At 55.7% G+C, this 22,826-nt stretch overlaps 4 protein-coding genes across 6 annotated transcripts; 3 read left to right on the plus strand and 1 right to left on the minus strand.

Annotated features, from left to right (window-relative positions):
- Positions 1 to 786: 786 nt before the first annotated feature.
- LOC115945450 (uncharacterized) lies at positions 787 to 3,262 on the plus strand (the record flags this gene model as incomplete). Its single annotated transcript, XM_031043459.2, has 5 exons — positions 787 to 998; positions 1,304 to 1,386; positions 1,929 to 2,089; positions 2,654 to 2,780; positions 3,159 to 3,262. Coding segments are annotated over exons 1-5 (687 nt in total), but the record flags the coding sequence as incomplete, so codon positions are not given.
- A 2,230-nt stretch (positions 3,263 to 5,492) lies between these two features.
- Positions 5,493 to 11,533, minus strand: SRPRA (SRP receptor subunit alpha). The gene is made up of 14 exons (XM_005142799.3): positions 11,367 to 11,533; positions 10,961 to 11,044; positions 9,751 to 9,914; positions 9,501 to 9,661; positions 9,230 to 9,377; positions 8,621 to 8,774; positions 8,366 to 8,472; positions 8,088 to 8,206; positions 7,751 to 7,837; positions 7,488 to 7,660; positions 7,190 to 7,403; positions 6,947 to 7,110; positions 6,375 to 6,473; positions 5,493 to 6,183 (listed from the first exon to the last, which is right to left on the minus strand). Exons 1-14 carry the CDS (start codon positions 11,478 to 11,480, stop codon positions 6,055 to 6,057), a joined length of 1,917 nt encoding a protein of 638 aa, XP_005142856.1. The 5' UTR covers positions 11,481 to 11,533; the 3' UTR covers positions 5,493 to 6,054.
- Positions 11,534 to 11,675: 142 nt separating this feature from the next.
- On the plus strand, positions 11,676 to 15,537 carry FOXRED1 (FAD dependent oxidoreductase domain containing 1). 3 transcript variants are annotated; one of them, XM_034069530.1, is made up of 10 exons: positions 11,676 to 11,739; positions 12,714 to 12,952; positions 13,034 to 13,144; positions 13,220 to 13,338; positions 13,433 to 13,527; positions 13,934 to 14,035; positions 14,106 to 14,182; positions 14,285 to 14,430; positions 14,790 to 14,919; positions 15,036 to 15,537. In XM_034069530.1, exons 1-10 carry the CDS (start codon positions 11,715 to 11,717, stop codon positions 15,393 to 15,395), a joined length of 1,404 nt encoding a protein of 467 aa, XP_033925421.1. In that variant the 5' UTR covers positions 11,676 to 11,714; the 3' UTR covers positions 15,396 to 15,537. The 3 variants fall into 3 exon arrangements, with proteins under 3 accessions (XP_033925421.1, XP_033925422.1, XP_033925420.1); XM_034069529.1 differs by lacking the exon at positions 11,676 to 11,739 and having other exon boundaries at positions 12,615 to 12,952; XM_034069531.1 differs by lacking the exons at positions 11,676 to 11,739; positions 13,433 to 13,527 and having other exon boundaries at positions 12,609 to 12,952; positions 13,934 to 14,028.
- Positions 15,538 to 15,942: 405 nt separating this feature from the next.
- On the plus strand, positions 15,943 to 22,692 carry EI24 (EI24 autophagy associated transmembrane protein). The gene is made up of 11 exons (XM_034069474.1): positions 15,943 to 16,014; positions 17,781 to 17,928; positions 19,580 to 19,725; positions 20,121 to 20,181; positions 20,670 to 20,736; positions 21,382 to 21,506; positions 21,592 to 21,711; positions 21,803 to 21,914; positions 22,008 to 22,119; positions 22,222 to 22,296; positions 22,392 to 22,692. The coding sequence occupies exons 2-11, from the start codon at positions 17,887 to 17,889 to the stop codon at positions 22,555 to 22,557; spliced, it is 1,026 nt and encodes a 341-aa protein (XP_033925365.1). The 5' UTR covers positions 15,943 to 16,014; positions 17,781 to 17,886; the 3' UTR covers positions 22,558 to 22,692.
- The last annotated feature ends 134 nt before the right edge of the window (positions 22,693 to 22,826 follow it).

Raw genomic sequence — 22,826 nt, forward strand, 5'->3', positions numbered from 1 at the left:
AACTGTTCCCAGACCGTGCATCCAGCCATTACCCTGTGTATCAGAAGCAGCATCTCTACAACAGCAACCCAAGCTGGGATTTTGGAGCCTTCCGAAGGCTGGACCACCTCATCCAGGAGACTCACCTCAACATCTCGTGGTAATAATACCTGCTGTGGTGAATATACACATGGCATGGGAGGGACTTGAGAGTGAGTGTGTCACTGAACATGCCAGCTTGGTGTGTTCATGTGTTTAACTGTCAACACAGCTGGAGGCTAAAGGAAGTGTGGATCAACCTTCCTTCCTTTTCTTCCTCACTTCTCCCTTCCAGGTTTGCCCATGTTTTCCTGGAGTCTGGGACATATGTTTTCAGGGATAGGACCATTCAGGAGCACTTCCTGATCGTGACTGTGAATGAAGCAAATATGGGTTGTGACCCCCGAGATGTTTCCTTCCAGCCCTCTTCTCTGTTCCAGCTGGCCAGACATGGAATTCTGAAGCAGCAGAACCTGAATTTGGCTCCTAACTGGGCCACTATCACAGGTACAGCCAAAACACTGTGAGAGAGGGAAGGACCAGTTGTGCTTCTCCCCACTCCCTGCTTGAAGAATTCAAGTGAGGGCTTTGTTTCCCTTGGCTTGAAGGCAGAAAGTGCCAGTGTTTTAGTGCTAAACTCAGCTGAAATGAAAGGCATCATTTAAAAGATCACTCGGGGCTAAATACGAGGACAGTTGAGGTCTTTCCTCAAAGCTGTGCACATACCAGTCCTGTGTCCATCAGTGAGAGGACAGGAAAGCAATAGAAATGAAAGTGTGGCTTGCATCCTCTGTGCTGTCCCTCTTGGCTTTCCCAGCAGTTCTCTTTGTCCTGGGCTCCCTAATTGTGGTGCTGGCAACCCTGGCTGTAGTGTTCCAGCCTGCTGTGCCCATCATCAGCCCCCTGAAGGCCTGGAAGCCACGATGGAGGAGCCTGGGCGAGCCACACATCCCACCGGAGTACATCCTCCTTAAAGACAGGTAAACCCCTTTGCATGGGAGCTATCAGGACACCCTGACAGTACAGAACCATGTCCTGTTGCATTACTCTCAGTCCCTGATGCTGGACCTCTTGCCAGCTCTACAGGATGTTACTAATTGCACAGGGAGCTGGTCGGTGTCACCAGCAGCGTGGTGTGTAACAGCTCTGTTGTGTCCATCTTTGTTCTGACTTCAAACTCTAGCCAAGAAACCTATCCTCGTGCTTGAACTGGGCTGGTGATAGTGAAGGATCTGATTTTACTGAGGATGAGATACTCTTCACCCTCTTCTGTCATTCCCTTTAGCCTTCAGTTCTATCAGACAGTCGGTCCTCATGCTTCTGGAGAAGATGCTGACTTTGAAGAGAAGGGAGCTGTGCATAATGCAGGTAAAGTGCTGGGCCAGTTCACTGCCCATCATCCTGTTACCTGTTAGCTCTCTAGTAGGATACTTTCATACCTGCTCACCAAGGGCACACAGACACTTTGGCTGCCCTCTACTCATGTGTGCACATTTACACACACCACACACACTTCCATTCTAGGTTCATTTGATCTCCTCACATGGGGACTGTAACCTCCTGTCATGGAATGGGTCAGTGTTTTACTCCTTAGGAGGGCAAGTGGCCAGCCCTCTTTGGCCTTGTTTGCCTTCAGGAGATAAACCTCATCTTGGGAATTTCAGGATGTTCACAGGGTGCAGTAAAACCCAGCGCACAGCCGGTGGTGATGCTGGGAACAGAGGAGCAGAAACCCTGAGTTAGGATGGGATAGTAACACTCCTCCCCCTCACCAAGGAACAGCACCTCCTCTTACACCTCTTTCGCTTTCCTCCTTCACATTACACCATGCTGCTGCCTCCTATGGACAGGCAGTGCCCCTTGTGGGAAATGAAGACCTGTGGCCACTCACCAAACACTTTGTGTTTCAGAAGAGCGGTTGACACGGAGGCTCCTGGAGGATTTCAGTGTTCGCACCCTCTACGATAAGCTGGAAGATCAGAACTTGCATCTGGCATCTCAGCTGGCCAAGCACAGGATGGACGTGCTGGTGTTCTACAATGGAGTCAGCCAGCAGATCCGGAGTCTCATGGTCAGTGTGGAAACAACTGAGGGAAGGGAGTCTTGCAACTGTGACGTTTGTAAGATAAATGGTTCTCCTGCAGTGGCAGTTTGCTCCTTTTGGTCCCTTCTTTTGGCATAGAATCATAGAATAGTTAGGACTGGAAAGGACCTCAAGATCATCCAGTTCCAACCCCCCTGCCATGGGCAGGGACACCTCACACTAAACCATATCACCCAAGGCTTCATCCAACCTGGCCCTGAACACTGCCAGGGATGGAGCATTCACAACCTCCCTGGGCAACCCATTCCAGTACCTCAGCACCCTCACAGTAAAGAATTTCTTCCTTATATCCAATCTAAATCTCTGCTGTTTGAGTTTCAACCCATTACCCCTTGTCCTGTCACTACAGTCCCTAATGAAGAGTCCCTCCCCAGCATCCCTGTAGGCCCCCTTCAGATACTGGAAGGCTGCTATGAGGTCTCCACGCAGCCTTTATAATGTAGTCATGCTAATTTCTGGTTTTATGCAAGAAGCAGGATGGGTGGCCTTGTGGGGCTTGCAGAGTTGAACACTGCTGTTCTCTGTAAGCAGGACATGCTGCAAGCACTGGACACTGAAGACTTGAAAAGGGCTCGTGAGCACAGACCTGCAGAGAGCAGCAGGGCAGCAGCATGTGCTGAACAGTGTGATGGGCACTGTGGACACGACTTCCAAGCAGGTGAGAGAGCCAAAGTGCAGAGCAAGAGAGCAGCAGTGTCAGGGAGCATCAGTGGTTGCACAGGACATGATGGGTACAGTGGATGGCTCATACACATGAGAGGACATCCCACAAGACTGTGTCTTCCAGTGGTGCTGTAGTTCTGTAGGAGCTCTGTAAGAGCTGACCGCCTGTCTTCGTGTGAGTTCAGTGAGAAGCCAGGTCCAGCTTAGGAACAGGTAAGCAGAGAGTTCTTTGGAAATGCTACAGCATGAGGCAGCTTGGAGTCGCCATGTGGCATTTCCAAAGGTTCGTGCTCTTGGCTTTGCTCTGGAGATCATTGCAGTTCTTCATGTGGTTCTGTAGGAGTCCACTGAAAGTGCCTGTTGGGTTCATTAGGCGCTCCATGGCAAGAGGCAACAGAGTTAATGAAAGCTCTGGAGATGCTGCTGGGGAATGCTCTGTACAAGAGTGCATCCTTGAAGCGAGCTGTGGAGCAGAAGGTCCAAGGGCAGGATGTGGTGGCAGCTGTGCCCTCCCTGGACAGCCTGGCCAGTGAAGGTAAATCAGGAGGAATGGAAGGGCAGGTGAGTTGCAGGTGTCTTATTGGGCCGTCTCTCACCTCCCTGATAGTTTTTTGCCCATTTCTTTAACTCTTGGGCCCTTTTTACCTCATAGGGTCATGAGCTGCCTCAGCAGTGGGAGCTCTTCACTGGGAACAATGTTTTTTTCAGCTTCCCTGGGCATGAAGAACAAGGTAAAGGCAATGACTTCTTGTCCTGGGTTTGGCTGGGATAGAGTTAGTGCTCTTCCTATGCTGTGCTTTGAATTTAGTGTGGGAATAACGCTGGTAACACACCGATGGTTTAGTTGTTGCTCTGTAGCACTTACTCAGTGGCAAGAACATCTGTGTTCCATGCCCTGCCAGTGAGGAGCACGAGAAGCCAGGAGGTAGCAGAGCCAGAACCTGAATTAGCCCAAGGGATATTCCATACCATGGAACATCATGCTCAGGATAGAAACTGGGGGGAGTTGGCCAGGAGGGGCTGATCACTGCTTGGGGCTGGGCATCGGTCAGCAGGTACTGAGCAGTTGTACTGTGCATCACTTCCCCCCTTGAGTTTCATTCCTCAGGTGTGTTGCAGACTCCCAGCCCTGAAGAGCCTCTTCTTCCTCTAGGCTTAAAGTGCCCCCCTGTTCCCTTCAGGTGTAGATGTCCAGTTGGCTTACCTGACCGAGTTGGAGGTGGAGAGCCTGATAGCAGCTTCTCCCCTTGCCAAGACTCTGTGGGAGATCAAGCAAGCTCTGGTGAACCTGCAGCAACCTTCAGACCTTGGTAATGCAGGTAACACACCTTGCTCTGCACCCACTGTTTCCCCATAGTGGATAGGATATAAGATTACAGAACGGGAGAGAAGTTGTCTCTCACCCTTGGGAAAAGCCACACACAAATACCTGCTGTTGAGCTGCAGGTCGTTAAAGAGAAGACACCTTTGATTAGCCCAAAGTGCTTGATTAGTTCACATGTGCACACTGGTTTCATTTGTTCTATCACCAGGGAATTTCATTTCTTAGAGCTTTTTCTGCTCACCACAATCTGGGAACACCCAAGGTTAGGGTGAATGCTTAGGGAGCAATTCATCACCAAGGCAGCATGTTCTCTTTGTGGTTTATAGCAGCATGCACTGGGCAGATAGAGCCCAAGTCAGTGTAGAGTGCTTGGAGCCAGTTCCTTGGCCATTGGACCAGGCTGCCTTATGGTGGCAGAGCTGTCTCCTGGTGCTGTCCTCTGAATTTGCACTCTGCTTTTGGATTGCCATACTGATGGCACCCACCAGACCAGCATGGGGAGCTCACCCTCTTCTGAGCCCTTCTTTTGGGTCACAGAAGAGGGATGAAGCTTTGCTGCTGGAAATCCAGAGGAGCTGCATTGCCCAGAGGATTGAAGAGGCAGAAACAGAACTTCATCTTCTGCAGTGAAACAGCCACCAGCTCCCTTCCTTGAGGAACCTGGTCCTTGGCAACTGCTAAAGATGGATTATGGAAGCGTGTAGCTTAGAGCTACCACACTTCTACCTGGCATCCCTGCATTGCCTCCATACACTCACACTGATCTCAGCAAGTGCTGCTGGCACACACCTTGAAGGTTTCTGCAGATGTTATGGTCTGAGAGGACACTTAAACTATTCACTCTATGAGTTGCAGGGACCAGGGGAGCTGCCAGTGTCAGCTTCACACAGGGTGCTGGGAAAGTCCTGGATCTTAAGGAATGGGAGGCATTGATACTCTAGCCTGCTAAGCACACGGAGTTTGGGGTTTCTTCCCCAGAAGCCTGCTGTGAATGTAGCTGAATTTGGGATTTACCTTTATGAAATCACTGTATGAACAGCCCTGCTGCTCCCCACACATGCCAGTAGTGTTTTCCCTGTTGTTTATTCCCTTTCATCCTTCCAGGAGGCAGCAGCTGAGGAACAGCCTCATCCCAGGACCCGAGTCCACAGATCCCAAGCAGACTTGATGGGTTTTTGCCTACTTAAAGCTCCACTTCTTTAGTTTCTGTCTTTATTGTGTAGTGTTTTGTATGTGGAAGCTTCTATTAAAAGCCTGTTCACTGACCTTGCGGCTGGTGGGTGAGTTACTCGCCCTCTCCAACCCCTCACCCAGGGTTTGTCTCCTCCCTACCCCCAAGGAGTGAGCAGGTCCTGCCTGGAGGAGAGTTATTTACACACAGAGGACAAATTATGAGGTTTATTTCATATAAATTATGTCTCTGAGCAGACAGCATTCAACTTATTGCACTGGAGCACATCTGCGATATGGAGCTACAAGACATTGTAACAGAGGTTTGTATTACTCAGTATAGCACTTCAGACCGGGCTCAAGAGGCACTCGAAGGGGGAGAACACCAAAGCCACCAAACGTATCTGCCAGTAAGAATTGGCTTTTTCTTCCTATCCACCAGCAAATACCATCACTCCTCATCCTCCCTCAACTGGTCTAAAAGAAATCCAAAAGCAGCTCAAAGGAACTAAAGCCTTCAACCCCCCCAAAAAAGCACAGCAGGCCCTTGCAGCATGAACAATACAAAGCTCTGGCTTCAGCTTCCCTGCGAGGGAGCCTGTGCCACCTCAACCAGAATGAAGGAAGCCAGGGGAAGGGATTTTGCTGGATAAAAGGAATTTTACCCCCCAAAACCATTCCCCTCCCACTGGCATCCCTTCATTGTGGGAAGGACGAGCTGGGAACGGGGTAAAGCATGTTCTTCTTGGACATCTGCAACAGCCATTGGTGGGGTTCAGGCCTTCATGAGCGCTGCGACCACGGCCTTGGCATTAAGGCTTCGCAGATCACAGTAGGTCTGTCCGGTACCAACGAAAACAATGGGCTTGCTCGTGATGTAGGTCATGGAGATGGCAGCACCGACCTGCCAAGGACAACAAGCACCATCAGCCACTCTGCCTCCTTGCTCTTCACTCAGCACATCACTGAATTGGGTTGCAATGCAAGAGGAAGGCAAGAGATGGCATCCGAGACAGCACCAAAGCACCCTGTGTTGGACACTTCTGCCTCTCCAATGGGAAGCTCCATGTGGAGATGTCTCAACAGCCTCCTTACCTTGTCATCGATGGTATCAAACTTGGTGAGGACAATCCCATCGATGAGCCGTGGTGTCTGGGCCATGGAGTGATCAGCCAGGGCCTTGTTGAATTTGACCTGAGGGAGAAAATGGATCCAAGAAACTAATTTCTGGTGCTGCCACTGTCCAAATGCCTGATAAAACCCATGGAAGCAAGAGTCTTTCCCCATAATCCCAGACTGGTTTGGGCTGGAGAGAACCTTAAGATTATCCAGCTCCAACCCCCTGCCATGGGCACAAACACCTTCCATTAGAGCAGCTTGCTCCAAGCCCCTGTGTCCAACCTGGCCTTGAGCACTGCCAGGGATGGGGCAGCCACAGCTTCTGTGGGCACCCTGTGCCAGCGCCTCAGCACCCTCACAGGGAAGAGCTTTTCCTTAGATCTAACCTGAACTTCCCGTTTCAGTTTGAACCCATCACCCCTTGTCCTGTTGCTACAGTCCCTGATGCAGAGCCCCTCTCCAGCATCCCTGTAGCCCCCTGCAGATACTGGAAGGATAGTAACGATGATGATACTCTATCTTCCAGGACCCAAAGCCTGCTCCCTCACCAGCTGATCCACTGCCTCATTTCCCACCAGCGCTTCCCCAACGAACAGGACCAGGTCAGGAGCATTGACAGCAATCAGTTTGGCCAACGCCGTCATCAGGGGTGCATTGTCCTGCATGCGGCCCGCCGTGTCCACCAGCACCACGTCAAAGCCCTGGTTCCGAGCTGGGCAAGATGAAGAGGCACCAGTGAGCAGGATGTTCCCCCAGAACAACACCTCCCCCCACCGGTTCTTGGCGTGTACCGTAAGCAATGGCCTCCATGGCAATCCCGGCCGCGTCCTTGCCGTAGCCCTTCTCGTAGAGCTGCACCATGGTGCGCCCACCGTGGCTCTCCGGAGGGTGCAGGGCGTTGAGGCGCCGGGTGTGGGTGCGGAGCTGCTCCACTGCTCCAGCCCGGAACGTGTCACAGGCGGCAATGAGGACACTGAAACCGTTCTCGATGAGCCAGAACGAGATCTGAAGGGGATGGAGGAGAAACGCGCATTAGCAACGACAGCCTCGCCTCCTCACCCTGACCTCACCAGGAGCACCGTGTCCAACCTTGGCCAAGTTGGTGGACTTCCCAACGCCGTTGACGCCACAGAAGGTGACCACGTAGGGCCGGCGGTGGCGCTGGGCATCCATGACATCCCGGAGCACATCCACCCGGCGCTGGGGCTGCAGGATCTGGACCAGAGCCTCCTGCAGGGCCTGCTTCACTGTCGAGGTCACCGCTGGGGAGGAGGAGGTGGAATGAGAACCCCTCACACCCAGGAACACTCCTGAGCCCCACACCATGAACAGGAGGCCTCATGGCCACTTACTGGTGAACGTCCCCATCACCTTCCCTTCCAGTTTCTTGGCCACTGACTCGCAGAGCTGCACCGCGATCTCAGCTGCCACGTTTTTAGCTTCAAGAGGGAGACAGAGAGAGGAGGGTGAGTGCTGCTGAGGTCACACACACCAGACACCAGTGCTGGGGGGAGGATGGATCACCATGCAGGATCCGCACCAGACTAGACCATTGACCCCCCCATTTGATGCATTGTCGAGGGTGAGACAAGCACCCACCAGTCCCTGTGGGCAAGAACGTCCCAAACCACGGGTGCTACCCCATGGAGCCACCACAAATTAACTTGCTTTTAGGGGAGCCAGACCTACCAATCAAGTGATCCTTCATCTTTTCCAGTATGGGGTCCATGTCCTCTCTTGTCAGGCTCTTGGAGCCCACCAGGCCTTTCAGCATGCCAAACATGCCCCCCAGGCCACCTTTCTTCACACTGTGGAGAAGAGGGGTCACCTTCAGGTTCAAGGGGCGAGCTGTGTAGAGCCCACCAGCTGACAACCACCGCTTTGTCCCTGCTTCACAACCAGTTGAGAGGAGTTACAGGGTAGAAACCAAGAGGTGTGTGACACGCTGGGGCTGCAGGAGCCTCTACCTGGGCTTTGAAGGGTTCTGAACAACCTTCTCCTCTTCAGCTTCCTCATCGCTCTCATACTCGAGGTCGTAGAGGCGGCCGGGCTCCCGATTCCTATCCCCTAGAGCCTGCAAGGAGGGGAGAAGACACCCTGAAAACCATCAAGTGCTCCCCCTCATCCCGCTCCAGCCACATCCGGAGTCTCCATGGGCCGGGATCACAACACCCAGCTGATCCCAGCACAACCCAGGACACAGTGACCTGGCTTTTCCTTACTGCATCAGGGTCAAATTCTTCCACAGGACAAGCCTCGGCGCTCCCATTGGTAGCAGAGTTACTGTAATCCAGTACTTTGGCATTAGAGTTCTCCAGATCCCACACTCTGGGCTTCTTCCCTTTCTCCTTCTGTGCCTCAGGCTTTGGGGATTTGCTGGAATAAAGATGGGAAACGTGGATTGTTCAGTTCAGGGAAACAGCAGCAATAGCCTCCTTGGAAAATGTGACAATTACAAGCCTGCATTAAACCAACAAAAGTCAGGAATTAAGGCTAAACCTGATTGATGTAGTCCCCATTGTTTCATTATCTCATATTTGACCCTGTACCAGATCCCTTTACCATAAGCCAGGCACTGATGCGCCACTGCCCTTTGCTCACAGCACTCCTGGGCACACACTGGGTTCCTGGCTCTTCCAGGGAAAGAATGGATCAAGTGCCATTACCTCCAGGACCCACAGTGTGCCCTCTCCAATCCTCCCAGCGAGCAGGGAGATAAGGAAAAGAGAAAGCAAGGTTTGAATTCTGGGGCTCCCCACAGGCTGGAGGGACTCAGCTGTGGCTGAGGGACAGTGCGCCTGGACCACAGGCAGCCTGAGCTCGTCACCCACCTGGACTTCTCCCCTGCTTTCATGTGTCTCTTGAAGAATTCCTCCCGGTTCTTCTGCAGGATTTCATCCTTGGTCAGCTCCTCCCTTTCCCCAGAGGACTGCTTGTCACCTGCAGAGGCTTTGCCGGGCGCTGCGACAGCCTCACTTCCTGATGGCAGGAACCCAACATGAGCTCAGGCCAGCGTTCCGGAGCACACGGGGACCGGGAAAGACACAGAACTCTGGAATCTTGATTCCTTCCCTGCCCCGGTTTTCTTTCCCACAAACTCACCCTCCTTTTTGGAACCTTTGTTCTTCTTGTTCTTGACTTTCTCCTTTGGTTTCTCCCCCCGGGTTTCAATCATACACTTGACAGTCTTCTGAGACTTCAGAGACTGCTCAAACGTCTTCATTACGGTGGGAGCTCGGACTTTACTGCTCTCCTCTGCATCCCTGCGGAGAGGACACCCGTTCAGAGCCTCTATTTTGGCTCTGCCTGCACTCTGAACAGGGATGTGGGAGGGAAAACCAGGCTCTGCTACCGGAGGAGGCGCATGAAGTCGTCTTTAAAATCAAAGGTGCCATTTAGGAGGCCCAAGGTGCCCTTCTGCTGGAACTCATTGCGGTACTTGTCCCTGAACTCCTTGTGAACGTCGTCTATCAACTTGTCCACGTAGGTTAGAGTCAGGATCTTCTGAAACCCCACCTGGGATGCAGCACAGTGGAAAGACGTTAGTCCATCACCTCATTTAACAACAATCTGCCTGGTGTTGAGGGGAAAACCTCTCTAATACAGCGCTCTTGAACTTATGAAGTTTAACCATGCCAAGTGCAAGGTCCTGCACCTGTGTCAGAGCAATGCCAGGCACAGCTACAGGTTGGGCAGAGATTCAGAGCAGTCCTGTGGAGGACTTGGGGGTGTTGGTCAATGAGAAACTGAACATGAGCCAGCTGCAGTGTGTGCTCACAGCCCAGAAACCACCTGTATCCTGGCTGCAGAAAAAGGAGCATGACCAGCAGGTCAAGGGAGGTGATCCTGCCCCTCTGCCCTCATAAAGTTCCACTTGCAGCACTTGTGTGCAGTTCTGGTGTCCCCAGCATAAGGCCAAGCTGTTGGAGCAAGTCCAGAGGAACTGGGCAAGGATGCTCAGGGGCTGGAGCAGCTCCTGTATGGAGCCAGGCTGAGAACACTGGGGCTGTTCAGCCTGGAGAAGAGAAGCTGAATGGGGACCTCCGAGCAGCTTCCAGTGTCTGAAGGGGGCTACAAGGATGCTGAAGAGGGGCTCTGCATCAGGGACTGGAGTGACAGGTCAAGGGGTGATGGGTTCAGACTGAAATAGGGGAAGTTCAGGTTGGAAACAAGGCAGAAGCTCTTCCCTGTGAGGGTGCTGAGGCGCTGGCACAGGGTGCCCAGAGAAGCTGTGGCTGCCCCATCCCTGGCAGTGTTCAAGGCCAAGTTGGACAGAGCCTTGGGCAATGTTATGTAGTGTGAGGCATCCCTGCTCGTGGTAGGGGTTGGAACTGGATGGTCTTAAGGTCTTTTCCAACCCTAACTATTCTACAGTTCTATGGTTTCTGGCCGGTTTTAAACAGATTTGGTCAAAATCAAAAGTTTTGTTAGGGCAGAGCAACCTCTGCAGCTCCTACTGGAGGTTTAATGAATTTAAATGATGATCAAAATGAGCTGCTCCGCAGCAGTGTGTGCCCAAGACCCCCATCATCCCCAGAGCCCCCTCTGGGGCCATCCCTTACCACAAACACCAGTTCAAACTGGTTGTCCAGCTTGTACTTGAGCGTGAGGGCTTCATGGGTGAAGGAGTTGTTGCCACCGCGCTCCTGGGGAAAAGGACACATTGGAAAACGGGTGTAAACAGCGAGCACACCCCCCCATCCCCTAAACATCATCCTTACCCCCCTCCGCCCCAGACAGTGGTCCAGCCCGTAGCCCCGGGCAGGAGGTCCCATCCTCCTTCCCCCAGTGGCTCCCTATGGGGCAGCTCTCCCGTACGGCTCAGCCCACCCCAGAACGGGTCATTTCCCCCCTCCCCACGCAATGGTCCCATCCGTTTCCCCCTCAGGCCCCCCCAGGGATGCCCGCCCGGTGCTGCCGGTGTCCTCCCCGCCCCAGCCGGATGGTCCCCCCCGCTCCGCTCCGCACCTGCAGCAGCACGGACCGGATGAGCGCGTTGACGGGCGCGGTGGCTGCGGGGCCGCCCTGGAAGCACCACAGGACGAGCCCCCCCTTGCTGAAGATGGTGAAGAAGTCCAACATGGCGGCGGGACCGGCTCCCGCACACGTCGCACTGCCCCCCACCCCCCACTTCCCGTGCGCCCTACTTCCGCCGGAAAACACCTCCCATTGGTGGAGGGGATGGAGGGAGGCGGGACGGGCGTTAGCCAATAGCGAGGGGGGAGCGGCGGTGGGGGCGTGGCCAGGGCCATGCTGCGCAGCGGGAGCGCGCTGAGGAGGGGGCTCCCGCGGGCGGGGGGGGCTCCGGGACGGGGCATGCGCAGTGCGGACATGTTCCGGGGTGAGCGGGGTCACAGAGTCCGGGGGGTGGCCTGGGGGGGGGGGAGGGTGATCCCATAGGAGACTGGGGTGTGCAGGGATACACTGGAGTCCGGGGGGGGGGATATGCAGGGATACACTGGAGTCCGGGGGGGGGATGCAGGGATACACTGGAGTCTGGGGGGGGGATACAGGGATACACTGGAGTCTGGGGGGGGGATACAGGGATACACTGGAGTCTGGGGGGGGAGGATGCAGGGATACACTGGAGTCTGGGGGGGGGGATACAGGGATACACTGGAGTCTGGGGGGGGAGGATGCAGGGATACACTGGAGTCCGGGGGGGGGGGATACAGGGATACACTGGAGTCTGGGGGGGGGAGGATGCAGGGATACACTGGAGTCTGGGGGGGGAGGATGCAGGGATACACTGGAGTCTGGGGGGGGGATACAGGGATACACTGGAGTCTGGGGGGGGAGGATGCAGGGATACACTGGAGTCCGGGGGGGGATGCAGGGATACACTGGAGTCCGGGGGGGATGCAGGGATACACTGGAGTCTGGGGGGGGAGGGATGCAGGGATACACTGGAGTCCGGGGGGGGAGGGATGCAGGGATACACTGGAGTCTGGGGGGGGAGGATGCAGGGATACACTGGAGTCCGGGGGGGAATGCAGGGATACACTGGAGTCCGGGGGGGGGGATGCAGGGATACACTGGAGTCCGGGGGGGGGATGCAGGGTTACACGGGGGTCCGGGGGGGGATGCAGGGATACACTGGAGTCCGGGGGGGGGATGGATGCAGGGATACACTGGAGTCCGGGGGGGGATGCAGGGATACACTAGGGTCCGGGGGATGGGTGTTATGGAAGGCTCTGGTGGCTCCAAAGGTCCTGGCGATGCTGAGGGCAGTGGCAGAGGGGGGGTCTGGAGGGTGCCGGGGGTGCAGAGGGCACTGGGGTGCCCCCCACCCATCAGCCCCCCCGTACCCGTCAGAGCTGGGGCTGAGGCTGAGGCTCATGGGCCGGACCCTGCAGGATCAGCTGTCGCCGCTGGCACCCGGCACAGGGAGCTGGGGCCCCCCGGGGGTGCCCCGGGACCCGCAGCCCCCCGAAGAGGCCGACGTGGTGGTGGTGGGGGGGGGTGTGGTGGGCTGGTCCGTGGCATACTGGCTGAAGGCGCTGGAGGCGCGGCGGCACGGCATGAGGGTGCTGGTGCTGGAGCGGGACCCCACGGTGAGCACCCCCGTCCTGGGGCAGGGCATGGCCTTGGGGACCCCCGAACCCCTCTATTCTGGGGGTGTTTCTCTCTTGCAGTATTCCCGAGCCTCAACCGTGCTGTCGGCCGGGGGCATCCGGCAGCAGTTTTCCCTCCCGGAGAATATCCACATGTCCCGTTTCTCCGCCAGTTTTCTCCGCAATATCAATGTATGTGGGGTCACTGGGGGGCTGTCAGGTCGGGGAGGGCCAGCCCTGCTCAATGGGTGCCCCCTCTCCTCACAGGAGTACCTTGGGGTGCCGAACGAGCCGCCCGTTGACATCCAGTTCCAGCCTTCAGGATACCTGTTCCTGGCCTCCCCGCAGGATGCTGAGGGGCTGGAGGCCACTGTCAAGGTCCAGAGGTGGGACATGCACACACAGTGCCCCCCCCCTCCTCAAGGGTTTTGGGTTTGGGGTTTTCATCCTGACCCCCCCCCCCATGCTGGCTCTCCCCAGGGAGGAAGGGGTGCAGGTGACACTGCTGTCACCCGCTCAGTTGAAGGACAAATTCCCATGGATAGACACGGAGGACGTGGCTGTGGCTTCCTATGGTACCTGGGGACCCCATCACCACCCATCCTCGTCACTATCCCCATTCTCACCCCCATCCTCACCTCATTCCCCATTCTGATCCTCCTCTGCATCCCCATCCTATTCCCCATCCCTATCAACATTCTCATCCCCATCCTCACCCCATTCCTCATCCTTATCTGTATCCTCATCACCATCCTCATCCCATTCCATTCTCACCCCCTATTCCCCATCCTGATGCCCATTCCCATCTTCATCCCTGTCCTCATCCTCATCCATTCCCACCCTCACACCCATCCCATATAATCACCCCCACTGGGCCCATCATTCACCCCACCTTAATTTGGGGATGGGGGCTCTTCCTCCCCCAGCCTCAGGTGTGTTTGGAGGGGTCACACCAGCATCCCCCCCATGTGTCCCCCCCAGGTCTGGAGGACGAGGGCTGGTTCGACCCCTGGACCCTCCTCACTGCTCTGCGGCGCAAAGCCATGTCCCTGGGGGTGCTCAGCTGCGCCGGGGAGGTGCGAGGTGAGGGGGGGACACACACAGAGCGGGTGTCCCCTGGGGGTGTCACCCCCTCACCCCCCCAATCCTCCAGGTTTTGTCACCTCAGCTGAGGACTTGATGCCACCACGGGGACCGGACCCGTTGTCCGCACGCATCAAACGCATCCATGTGAGTGTGCCCCCCCCAGAGCACACCTGAGAGGTGAATGACACTGACACCCCACGGGTGTCCAGACCCCCCCCGGCTCATGTGGGGTGAGTGTCCCCCCAGGTGTACATGCAGGACAGCCTGGAGTACCAGCCCGTGACCTGTGCCATCGTGGTGAATGCAGCGGGTGCCTGGGCTGGGGAGCTGCTGGAGACAGCTGGGCTGCCCGAGGCGCTGCGCCAGCCCCTGCCCATCCAGCCCCGGAAGAGGTGGGGAGGGCAGGATTTGGGGGTTCACATTGTGGGGTTCACATCCTGGCATCACTGTGGAACCCCTTTGTGCTCTATGGGATGGTGGTTGTGTCCCGGTGCCCACCATCCATTCCTTTGCAAAGGGGTTGTGAGGACTTCAATGGGATTTTGGGAGGGGGGATCTCACATCCCAGCACTCACCTCTCTCCATCTTCGAGGGCTGGTGAACTTGGTCCTTCTTTAGGGTGCCCCTCCAATTGTCAGGAATGCTGTGAACCCTCAGTGCTTTCATTTCCACGCACCCCCCGATGTTCTGAGGCACAACCTACCCCCCTCATCCCTATATTTTTGGGGGGGGATCTCCTCTATCCCTATAGGTACATCTTCTCCTGGCACTGTCACGATGGTCCCGGCTTATCCTGCCCATTCCTCATTGACACCACTGGTGCTTACTTTCGCCGTGAGGGCATTGCTGGCAACTACTTGGGCGGCATGAGCCCACCCGAGGTGCACCCAAAGGGAGGCTCCTCTCTATTGATATTATTTATGCTATTTCAATGCATTATTTACATGGTTTCCCTCCTTAGTTTTCCTTCTGACTCCCTCCCAACGTGTTTTCCCAGGAGGAGGAGCCGGATCCCAGCGACCTCTCTGTGGATCACAGCTACTTCCAGGAGCAGGTCTGGCCGCGGCTGGCCCGGCGCGTCCCGGCCTTCTCCTCCCTCCGTCCCGGCAGCTCGTGGGCAGGTTACTACGACCACAACTCCTTCGACCGCAACGGGGTGGTGGGAGCTCACCCCAGGCTGAGCAACCTGCTGGTGGCCGCGGGGTTCAGTGGGCACGGGCTGCAGCACGCGCCGGCAGCCGGCAGGGCCTTGGCTGAGCTGGTGCTCAAGGGTCGGTACGAGACCTTGGACCTGAGCAGGTTGGGCTGGAGCAGGCTGGTGCAAAGGGAGCCGCTGGTGGAAGGAGGGGTGGTGTGATGGATGTGCGGAAACAGGTGTTTTGGTGCACAACGTGGGGCACGAAGGGTTGAGGTAATGACAGATCTGACCGAGTGTGCCTAATCCTATTTGTGATAAGCATTCATAGTTTCGGGTTAATAATCACTCACCACAATGCTGAGTTATTGGCTCAAGGTTGTTTCTCTCAATCTCAGTTCCAGCATGTCGTACCTCACTTACAGGGGACACCCCTGCTGCTGCCCAGCTCTGCCCTGTGCATAGCGGGCACACACCAGTGCTCCCCTATTGCTCACCCAGTGCTCCCCAGCCCCACTGCCCCCTTTCTGGTGTCCCCAGTGTGTTCCATTCCCACCCAGTGCTTCCTCTGTCTGCCTTCTGCACCCTATTATCACCCAATGTGTCCCCATTACCCCCAGTATCCCCCCATGACCCCCCAGCCTCTCCCATTCTCCCATTGCCTCCAAGTGTCCCCCTCGCTCACGTACCGCCCCCTCGCGGGGCGGCGGAATGGCTCTCCGCCGGCAGCGCGCCTGCGCGGGGCGGGGCGGGCGGCTGCGCGGCGGGAGCCCGGCGCATGCGCGGTGGCGGCGGCCGGGCCGCTGGAGCTGGGCCGTGCGCGCCGTGAGCCCGGCCCGCGGTGAGTGGTGGCAGCGGCGGTGGGGGGGGGGGGGGACCGGCTGAGGTAACGGGGGTGGGATCGGGTCGGGGGGCACTGCCCTGAGGTAACCGGGGCGGGGGGCACTGCCCTGAGGTAACGGGGGCGGGGGGCACTGCCCTGAGGTAACCGGGGCGGGGGGCACTGCCCTGAGGTAACCGGGGCGGGGGGCACTGCCCTGAGGTAACGGGGGCGGGGGGCACTGCCCTGAGGTAACGGGGGCGGGGGGCACTGCCCTGAGGTAACCGGGGGCGGGGGGCACTGCCCTGAGGTAACCGGGGGCGGGGGGCACTGCCCTGAGGTAACGGGGGCGGGGGGCACTGCCCTGAGGTGAATCGGGGTCTGCAGGGACCCACGGGGAAAGGCTGAGGGGAGTTTGGGCAGCCCTGAGGTAACAGCTTCAGGGGAGCGTGGGGGCAGCGGTGGCTTGAGGCGCACGGTGTGGTGCGGTGTTGTGTTGTGTGGTGTGTTGTTGTGTGGTGTGTTGTGTTGTGGTGTGGTGTGTTGTTGTGTCCCCCCCGGCCCCGGTTCCTGGGGTGATGGTGGGAACAACCTGAGGTAAAATAGTGCTCCCCCCACTGAAGTTATAGGGGTGCCCCCCGGTACCGGCAGGGACGGGTCTGGGGTAACTGCCTGCCAGTTAACAGTGGGGAGGCGATGCCCCTGCCCCAGCGCTGCTGTGGGGCAGCACTGGGCACCTGTGGGTGCTGTGGATGATCCCCACCGCTGGACTCGCCCATCGGGAGGAGCTGCCTGCAGGAGCAGGGTCCCACTAGAGAGGTTTCGGAACCCAAGGCACGGTGAGGTGCAGTGTTGGGAGCAGAGAGCGCTCTCCTTCGCCTTTTGTTTCTGCCAGTGTGACCTGGACCATGGACACTTGCTAAAGCACAGAGATTCTAACCCACCCCCCCCCATCTGAGTGTGTCTGCTCCAAAAGCTTCATTGTGGGGTGGCAGTGCCTGTGATTAACGTGGTGTTGGTAACACTGGAGCCTGGCTCTGCTTCCACAGCTTCATCCCAACCGGTGTTCGCACTTCCCAGGAGTGGGGTTCAGACCCTGGCAGGGTTTATCTTGGAATAACCCAAATAAAATCCTTTTTTAAATGTTATTATTTTAATCATTTATGCCTTGTGCTGCACACTGGAGAGCAACAGCACCTGTGACGTGTTGGGGCTTGTGATACCAGCCTGCTCCAGAGCTGTGGGAGCTCCCACCTAGGAAAAGCGATCAGTTTGGATCTCATTGGGAAAGCTCCATGTGTTTTCTGTTTTCCTTAACTTAAAAACCTGTTTCTGCAGCACTTCACAAGGAGCAAGAGACTCAGCACAAGGCTTTTGGCAAAGGGCTGTTGGGAGTTGTTACTGCTTGGGGCAAAAGCTGATGGGACAGCTCAAAGAGCAGCCCTGGTTTTGTCAGTGCAGACATGGGAGTTTCTTTCATGCCAGAGGAGGTGTGGAGCTGGATGGTGTTAACTGAATGCTGGGCCTAGCATAGATGTATTCACACCTCCCTGGGCTGGCTCTGCTGGCTCCCCAAAACGAGTGGTGCAGTGAGGTGTTAGCATAGAACTACGGGCTGTGCTGTTCCTGAAACAGGCTTTTAACATGAGACACCATGACACAGACAGGATGGATCCTTTCTCTGCCTGTGTGTTGAAGGGGGCTGGAAGCCTGTTGGTGGGATTAGCTTGGAATCCCACTCTGTGGTTAATGCCTGCCATGATCCTTTGTGTTTTCTCTCTCCACAGGCTCCATCCGTTTCCCATCCCTCCAGGATGAGAGAGGTTTGGGTTCGGCTTTTCCCCTCTCCCTGTAGTTGATAGTTTTGGAACCGGAGGTGATGCTGGAGTCGAGATGGCAGACAGTGTGAAAACCTTCCTGCATGACCTCGTCAGGGTGAGTCCATGCACTGCAGCTCCTTTGTCATGGGGACTGGTCGTGTTCCCTTCCGTGGCTTCGTCAAAGGTGAATTAAAGAATTAGAAGCTCTGGCTGTATGTTAATCAAAGACTTCAGTTTAGTCAGACAGAGATACCTGTCAGTAGGCTTTCTGCTGTTAGATTTGAGGTAGCTGTGTGGGATGTGTTGCTTCCCAAGTGTTTTCCCAAGGTGGCTGCAGTGTGTCTGTTGCAAAGAGTCACAGTGATAAGGCTTCATGTGACCTCAGTGCTCCCACATCATCTTGTATCATCCAGGTATAAACACAGGCTCAAAAATGTTGGTCATGGGATGCTAAGAAGTTATTCATGTTCAGAAACTGGTGTTCACTGGCCATGGCCTCAAGCAGTAGGATTTGGGTGCTAGAATCCTGGAATGGTTTGTGTTGGAAGGGACCTTAAAGCTCATCTGGTTCCAACCCCTGCCATGGGCAGGGACCCCTTCCACTGGAGCAGGTTGCTCCAAGCCCCTGTGTCCAACCTGGCCTTGAACACTGCCAGGGATGGGGCAGCCACAGCTGCTCTGGGCACCCTGTGCCAGCGCCTCAGCACCCTCACAGGGAACAGCTTCTGCCTAAGAGCTCAGCTCAGTCTCGGGCAGGTTCAAGTCATTCCCCTTGGCCTGTCCCTACAGGCCCTTGTCCCAAGCCCCTCTCCAGGTTTCCTGCAGCCCCTTTAAGCACTGGAGCTGCTCTCAGGTCTCCTCTTCAGGAGCCTTCTCTTGTCCAGGCTGCCCCAGCCCAGCTCTCTCAGCTTGGCTCCAGAGCAGAGCTGCTCCAGCCCTTGCAGCATCTCCATGGCCTCTCTCCAGCAGCTCCACATCCCTCTTGTGCTGCTGGATCAGGGCTGCAGGGGGGGGATCTCCCCAGAACACAACAGAGGGGGAGAGTCCCCTCCATGTCCTGCTGCTCACGCTCCTTTGGGTGCAGCCCAGCACACGAGGGGATTCTGGGCTAAAGTGCACTGAAGTTAGGTCTTGGGGAGCTTCTCATGGACCAGATACCCCCAAGTGCTTCTCCTCAGTTATTTCACAACGCTCTCACACTTCATTTTGAAGTGAAATGTTTGATAACAAATGTGTCCCAGAGGTGGAAGTAAGTGCTAGAGAGGTGTTGCTAGAAGTCTTTTAAAGCAGGAGTTGAGGCAGAGACTTCTTGACACTTCTCCGTTAGCAGGTTTGCACAGATGTGGCTCCGAGGCTGTTTCTGGGAGGCTGTCACCTGTAAAGCCATGAGCAGCACTCTCAGATGTGTGATCAGGCCACGAGGGCTTTTCACATCCTGAATGTTTGGTGTAATTCTATTTTATTGGCCTTCAGTGGCTGGCAGGGGGGAGAAGGGCTTTCTGCCAGGCAGAAGAGATGGGCTGTGAGAGATGTGACTTTCTGGGTTATAAATAGTGGATTTTGGATGAGAAATCACACCTTCAAAGAGAGGCTGCTGCTGGAACAGGCAGTGATTTAGGTCACCAGGCTATGGAGAACAGGCAGCACTCCAAACCCTGGCTCTCCCTGAGCCTGGTGCTGCCTCCTCCACTCTGGGCAGCAAGGCTCATCCCCTTCCATAACCAGGAGGTGGGAAGGAGTGTCACAGCCTCTCCTCATGTCCACAGGGAATTAAGGACTCCATCTGGGGCATCTGCACCATCTCGAAGCTGGATGCCCGCATCCAGCAGAAAAGGGAAGAGCAGAGGCGGAGGAGAGCCAACAGCGCGCTGGCCCAGCGGAGGTTTCACTTGGAAGAGAAGAAGCAAGAGAAGTGAGTGTTGGGCCTGAGGACTGGTAATTCCCTTCTCCCAGTCCATCAAAGGTGAATCAAGGTTATTTATCCATAGCCCTGCTGTGTTCCAAAGCCATCTCTACCAGTTGCATCCACTAAGGATGGAAGCACTGGGATTAAATCTCAGCAGTGCTCTTGTCATGTCCGTCAGTACATTGTGAGGAGAGAGAAGCCAAAACGAGCCTTTTCCGAGGACAAAATGCCCCCAAACCCCTCCAGTTTTATTGCACTGAGAGCTTTTGAGTCAAACCAACCCTGAGCTCCCCCATAAATGCTTAAAACTCAGGAGGAAAGCTCTCCTTCTCTTCCATTCCAGCATGGATACAGGGAATTAGTAAAGGCCATTGATGTGTCTCTCTCCCGTTGCTCCGCAGTGAACCCAGGATAGTGAGCCGGATATTTCAGTGTTGTGCCTGGAATGGAGGCGTGTTCTGGGTAAGTGGGAATTTTGTTCTTTCTGTGTTAAACCCCTCTGTGGAAACCAACCCTTGCGTGCCTTTGGTGGTGAGCCATCAGCTGGGCTGCAGGGACCTGTGCCAGCTGCCGTATTCCCTGTCCCACCGCTGTGCCTTAAGGGAACTGGGATATAGACCTGCTTGGGAAAGCCCCCATGTTGAAGCCAAGCTGCTTTGAGACTGTTCTGTGTGGGATGTTGCTTCACTGAATTGAATATTGATTCCTCAGCTCCGACCTTACCATGAGGCCGATCCTCATAAATCACCAGCTTCATTTTCCCATTAGGCAGAGAATGAGGAAGTGGCCCAGGAATGTTAAAGGGAATGTGCTCAGTTGTAGATTTGGGGGGGGGGGAGGTCTGTGGTCTGTGCCATTCCCGGGGTGGTCCTGGATCCCCATGGGTAGAGGGTCCAGTTGCAGCAGCCCAAAACCTCCCCCAGCAGCACCGAACCTTCCTCTTCCCCCAGCTCAGTCTCTTCTTGTTCTACCGCATGTTCATACCTGCCCTTCAGTCCGTCACGGCGCACATCATCGGTGAGTTCCTTCCCAATGCCCCATGAACTGTCATGTCCCTGCCTTGTTCTTCTCCTTCCCGAGCTAATTAAGGCTGTTGTTAATTATCCAGAGGTAAATCAGAGATGGAGGGACCCACTCACAGGCTGTGTGGTGGGATCTGTGCAGGCTTCTACCACACAGTTGTCACTGTGGTTTTGCAAATGCATGAAAAGCAAGTGGGATTCCTCCTGTTGGGGGCTCCCCTGGGAGCAGAGATGCCAAGGGGAATTTGTGATGGAAAAGAAAGTTCCTCCAGTTGAGGCACTTCCCAAAACAAGGAGTTTCCTAAAATGATGTTCTTCCAATTTTGAGCTCCCTGAAACATGCAGCTTCCTGTAATGAGGAGCTTTCCTAATCAAGGAGGTTCCTTCAGGGAGGATGTTCCTTCAACAAGGAGTGCTCTGGGATGCTGAGCTTCCCAAAGTAAGGAGCTTCACAAAACAAGGAGGTTTCTTCCAGTGAGGAGCTTTCCAAAATGAGGAGGTTCCTTTAACATGGAGCTCCCAGAGACAAGGAGGTTCCTCTAATGAGGAGCTCCCTGAAATGAGGTTCTTCCACTGAAGAGCTCCCTGAACCGAGGCGCTTCCCTTGCGGAGTCCTAATGTGTTTCCCTGTTTCTGGAAGGTGACCCTTCCTTGCACAGCGATGTCTGGGCCTGGCTGGAGTTCATCCTCACCTCCATCTTCAGCGCCCTCTGGGTCCTGCCCCTCTTCGTCCTCAGTAAGGTCGTCAACGCCATCTGGTTTCAGGTGGGTGCCCGGAAAACAGACTCTGGGTGTATTCCTGGTGACATAATCCCAGTGGATTTTGGATCCCCTCTCTCCTCTCCATCAGGACATTGCAGATCTCGCCTTTGAAGTCTCCGGCAGGAAACCTCACCCCTTCCCCAGCGTCAGCAAAATCATCGCCGACATGTTGTTCAACCTCTTGCTGCAGGCGCTCTTCCTCATCCAGGTGAGGATTTCATCCCCCCAAACAACCACATCGCCCCAGAGCCACCTTCTCCAGAGCTCCCCTCATGCTCCCACTGGGATTTTATCCATAGGGAATGATCGTGAGCCTCTTCCCCATCGATCTGGTCGGCCAGCTGGTTGGGCTCCTCCATATGTCACTACTGTACTCACTCTACTGCTTTGAATACCGCTGGTTTAACAAAGGTGGGAGACACTTCCAGATGGGATCTGTTGGGATGGAGGCTGCTCCATGCCAACGGTTGGGTTCTAAAGGGTTTTCTTACCCTTTCCCACCAGGAATTGAGATGCACCAGCGCTTGTCCAACATTGAGAGGAACTGGCCCTACTACTTTGGCTTTGGCTTGCCACTCGCCTTCCTCACGGCAATGCAGTCCTCCTACATCATCAGGTGAGGGGATAGCTGCCGTTCCACATCCACGTCCTTCATCTTTCTCACCCCAGCACCCTTTTTTATGTCATTTTATCATATTTTGGTTTTTTTCCCTTCCAGCGGTTGCCTCTTCTCCATCCTTTTCCCCCTCTTCATCATCAGCGCCAACGAGGCGAGGACCCCCAGCAAAACCTAGTGAGTGATACCCTCCGTGTCCCCAAACCTTCAGCCTCACCCCCCTCAAACCTCCATCCGGGAGGAAGCTCATGGGGTTCTCTTCCCTTTTCCAGCCACTTCCAGCTCCGGCTCTTCTCCTTGGTGGTTTTCCTCAGCAACAGACTCTTCCACAAGACCGTTTACCTGCAGTCGGCCCTGGGCGGTGCTTCCTCCTCCTCCGACCGCCCCCTTCCCCCTCAGCCCTCTCCTACCAAACACACACCAGCCCCGGGGCACTGAGCCCCGGCTGGGGATCCCTGTGTCCCCCGGTGGGTCCCGTGTCCCCCGGTGGGTCCCGTGTCCCCCAGTGACCGCAGCCCCCCCCGGGGGTGGTTCTTCGCCCCACCATGGGAATTTTAAGGGGGGGGGAAGGATACAGTTTTTAAGGCGCTCCCGTCCCGCTCCCGGTGCATGCGCCGGTTCCGGTGGGGCCGGGACGGAACCGGGACGGGGTTGGGGGGTTCGGGGTGATTTTTGGGGAGGTTTCTCGACTTTTCTCTAGTATTTTC

This window comes from Melopsittacus undulatus, chromosome 15, assembly GCF_012275295.1.
Source record: "Melopsittacus undulatus isolate bMelUnd1 chromosome 15, bMelUnd1.mat.Z, whole genome shotgun sequence".
Lineage (NCBI taxonomy): Eukaryota > Metazoa > Chordata > Aves > Psittaciformes > Psittaculidae > Melopsittacus > Melopsittacus undulatus.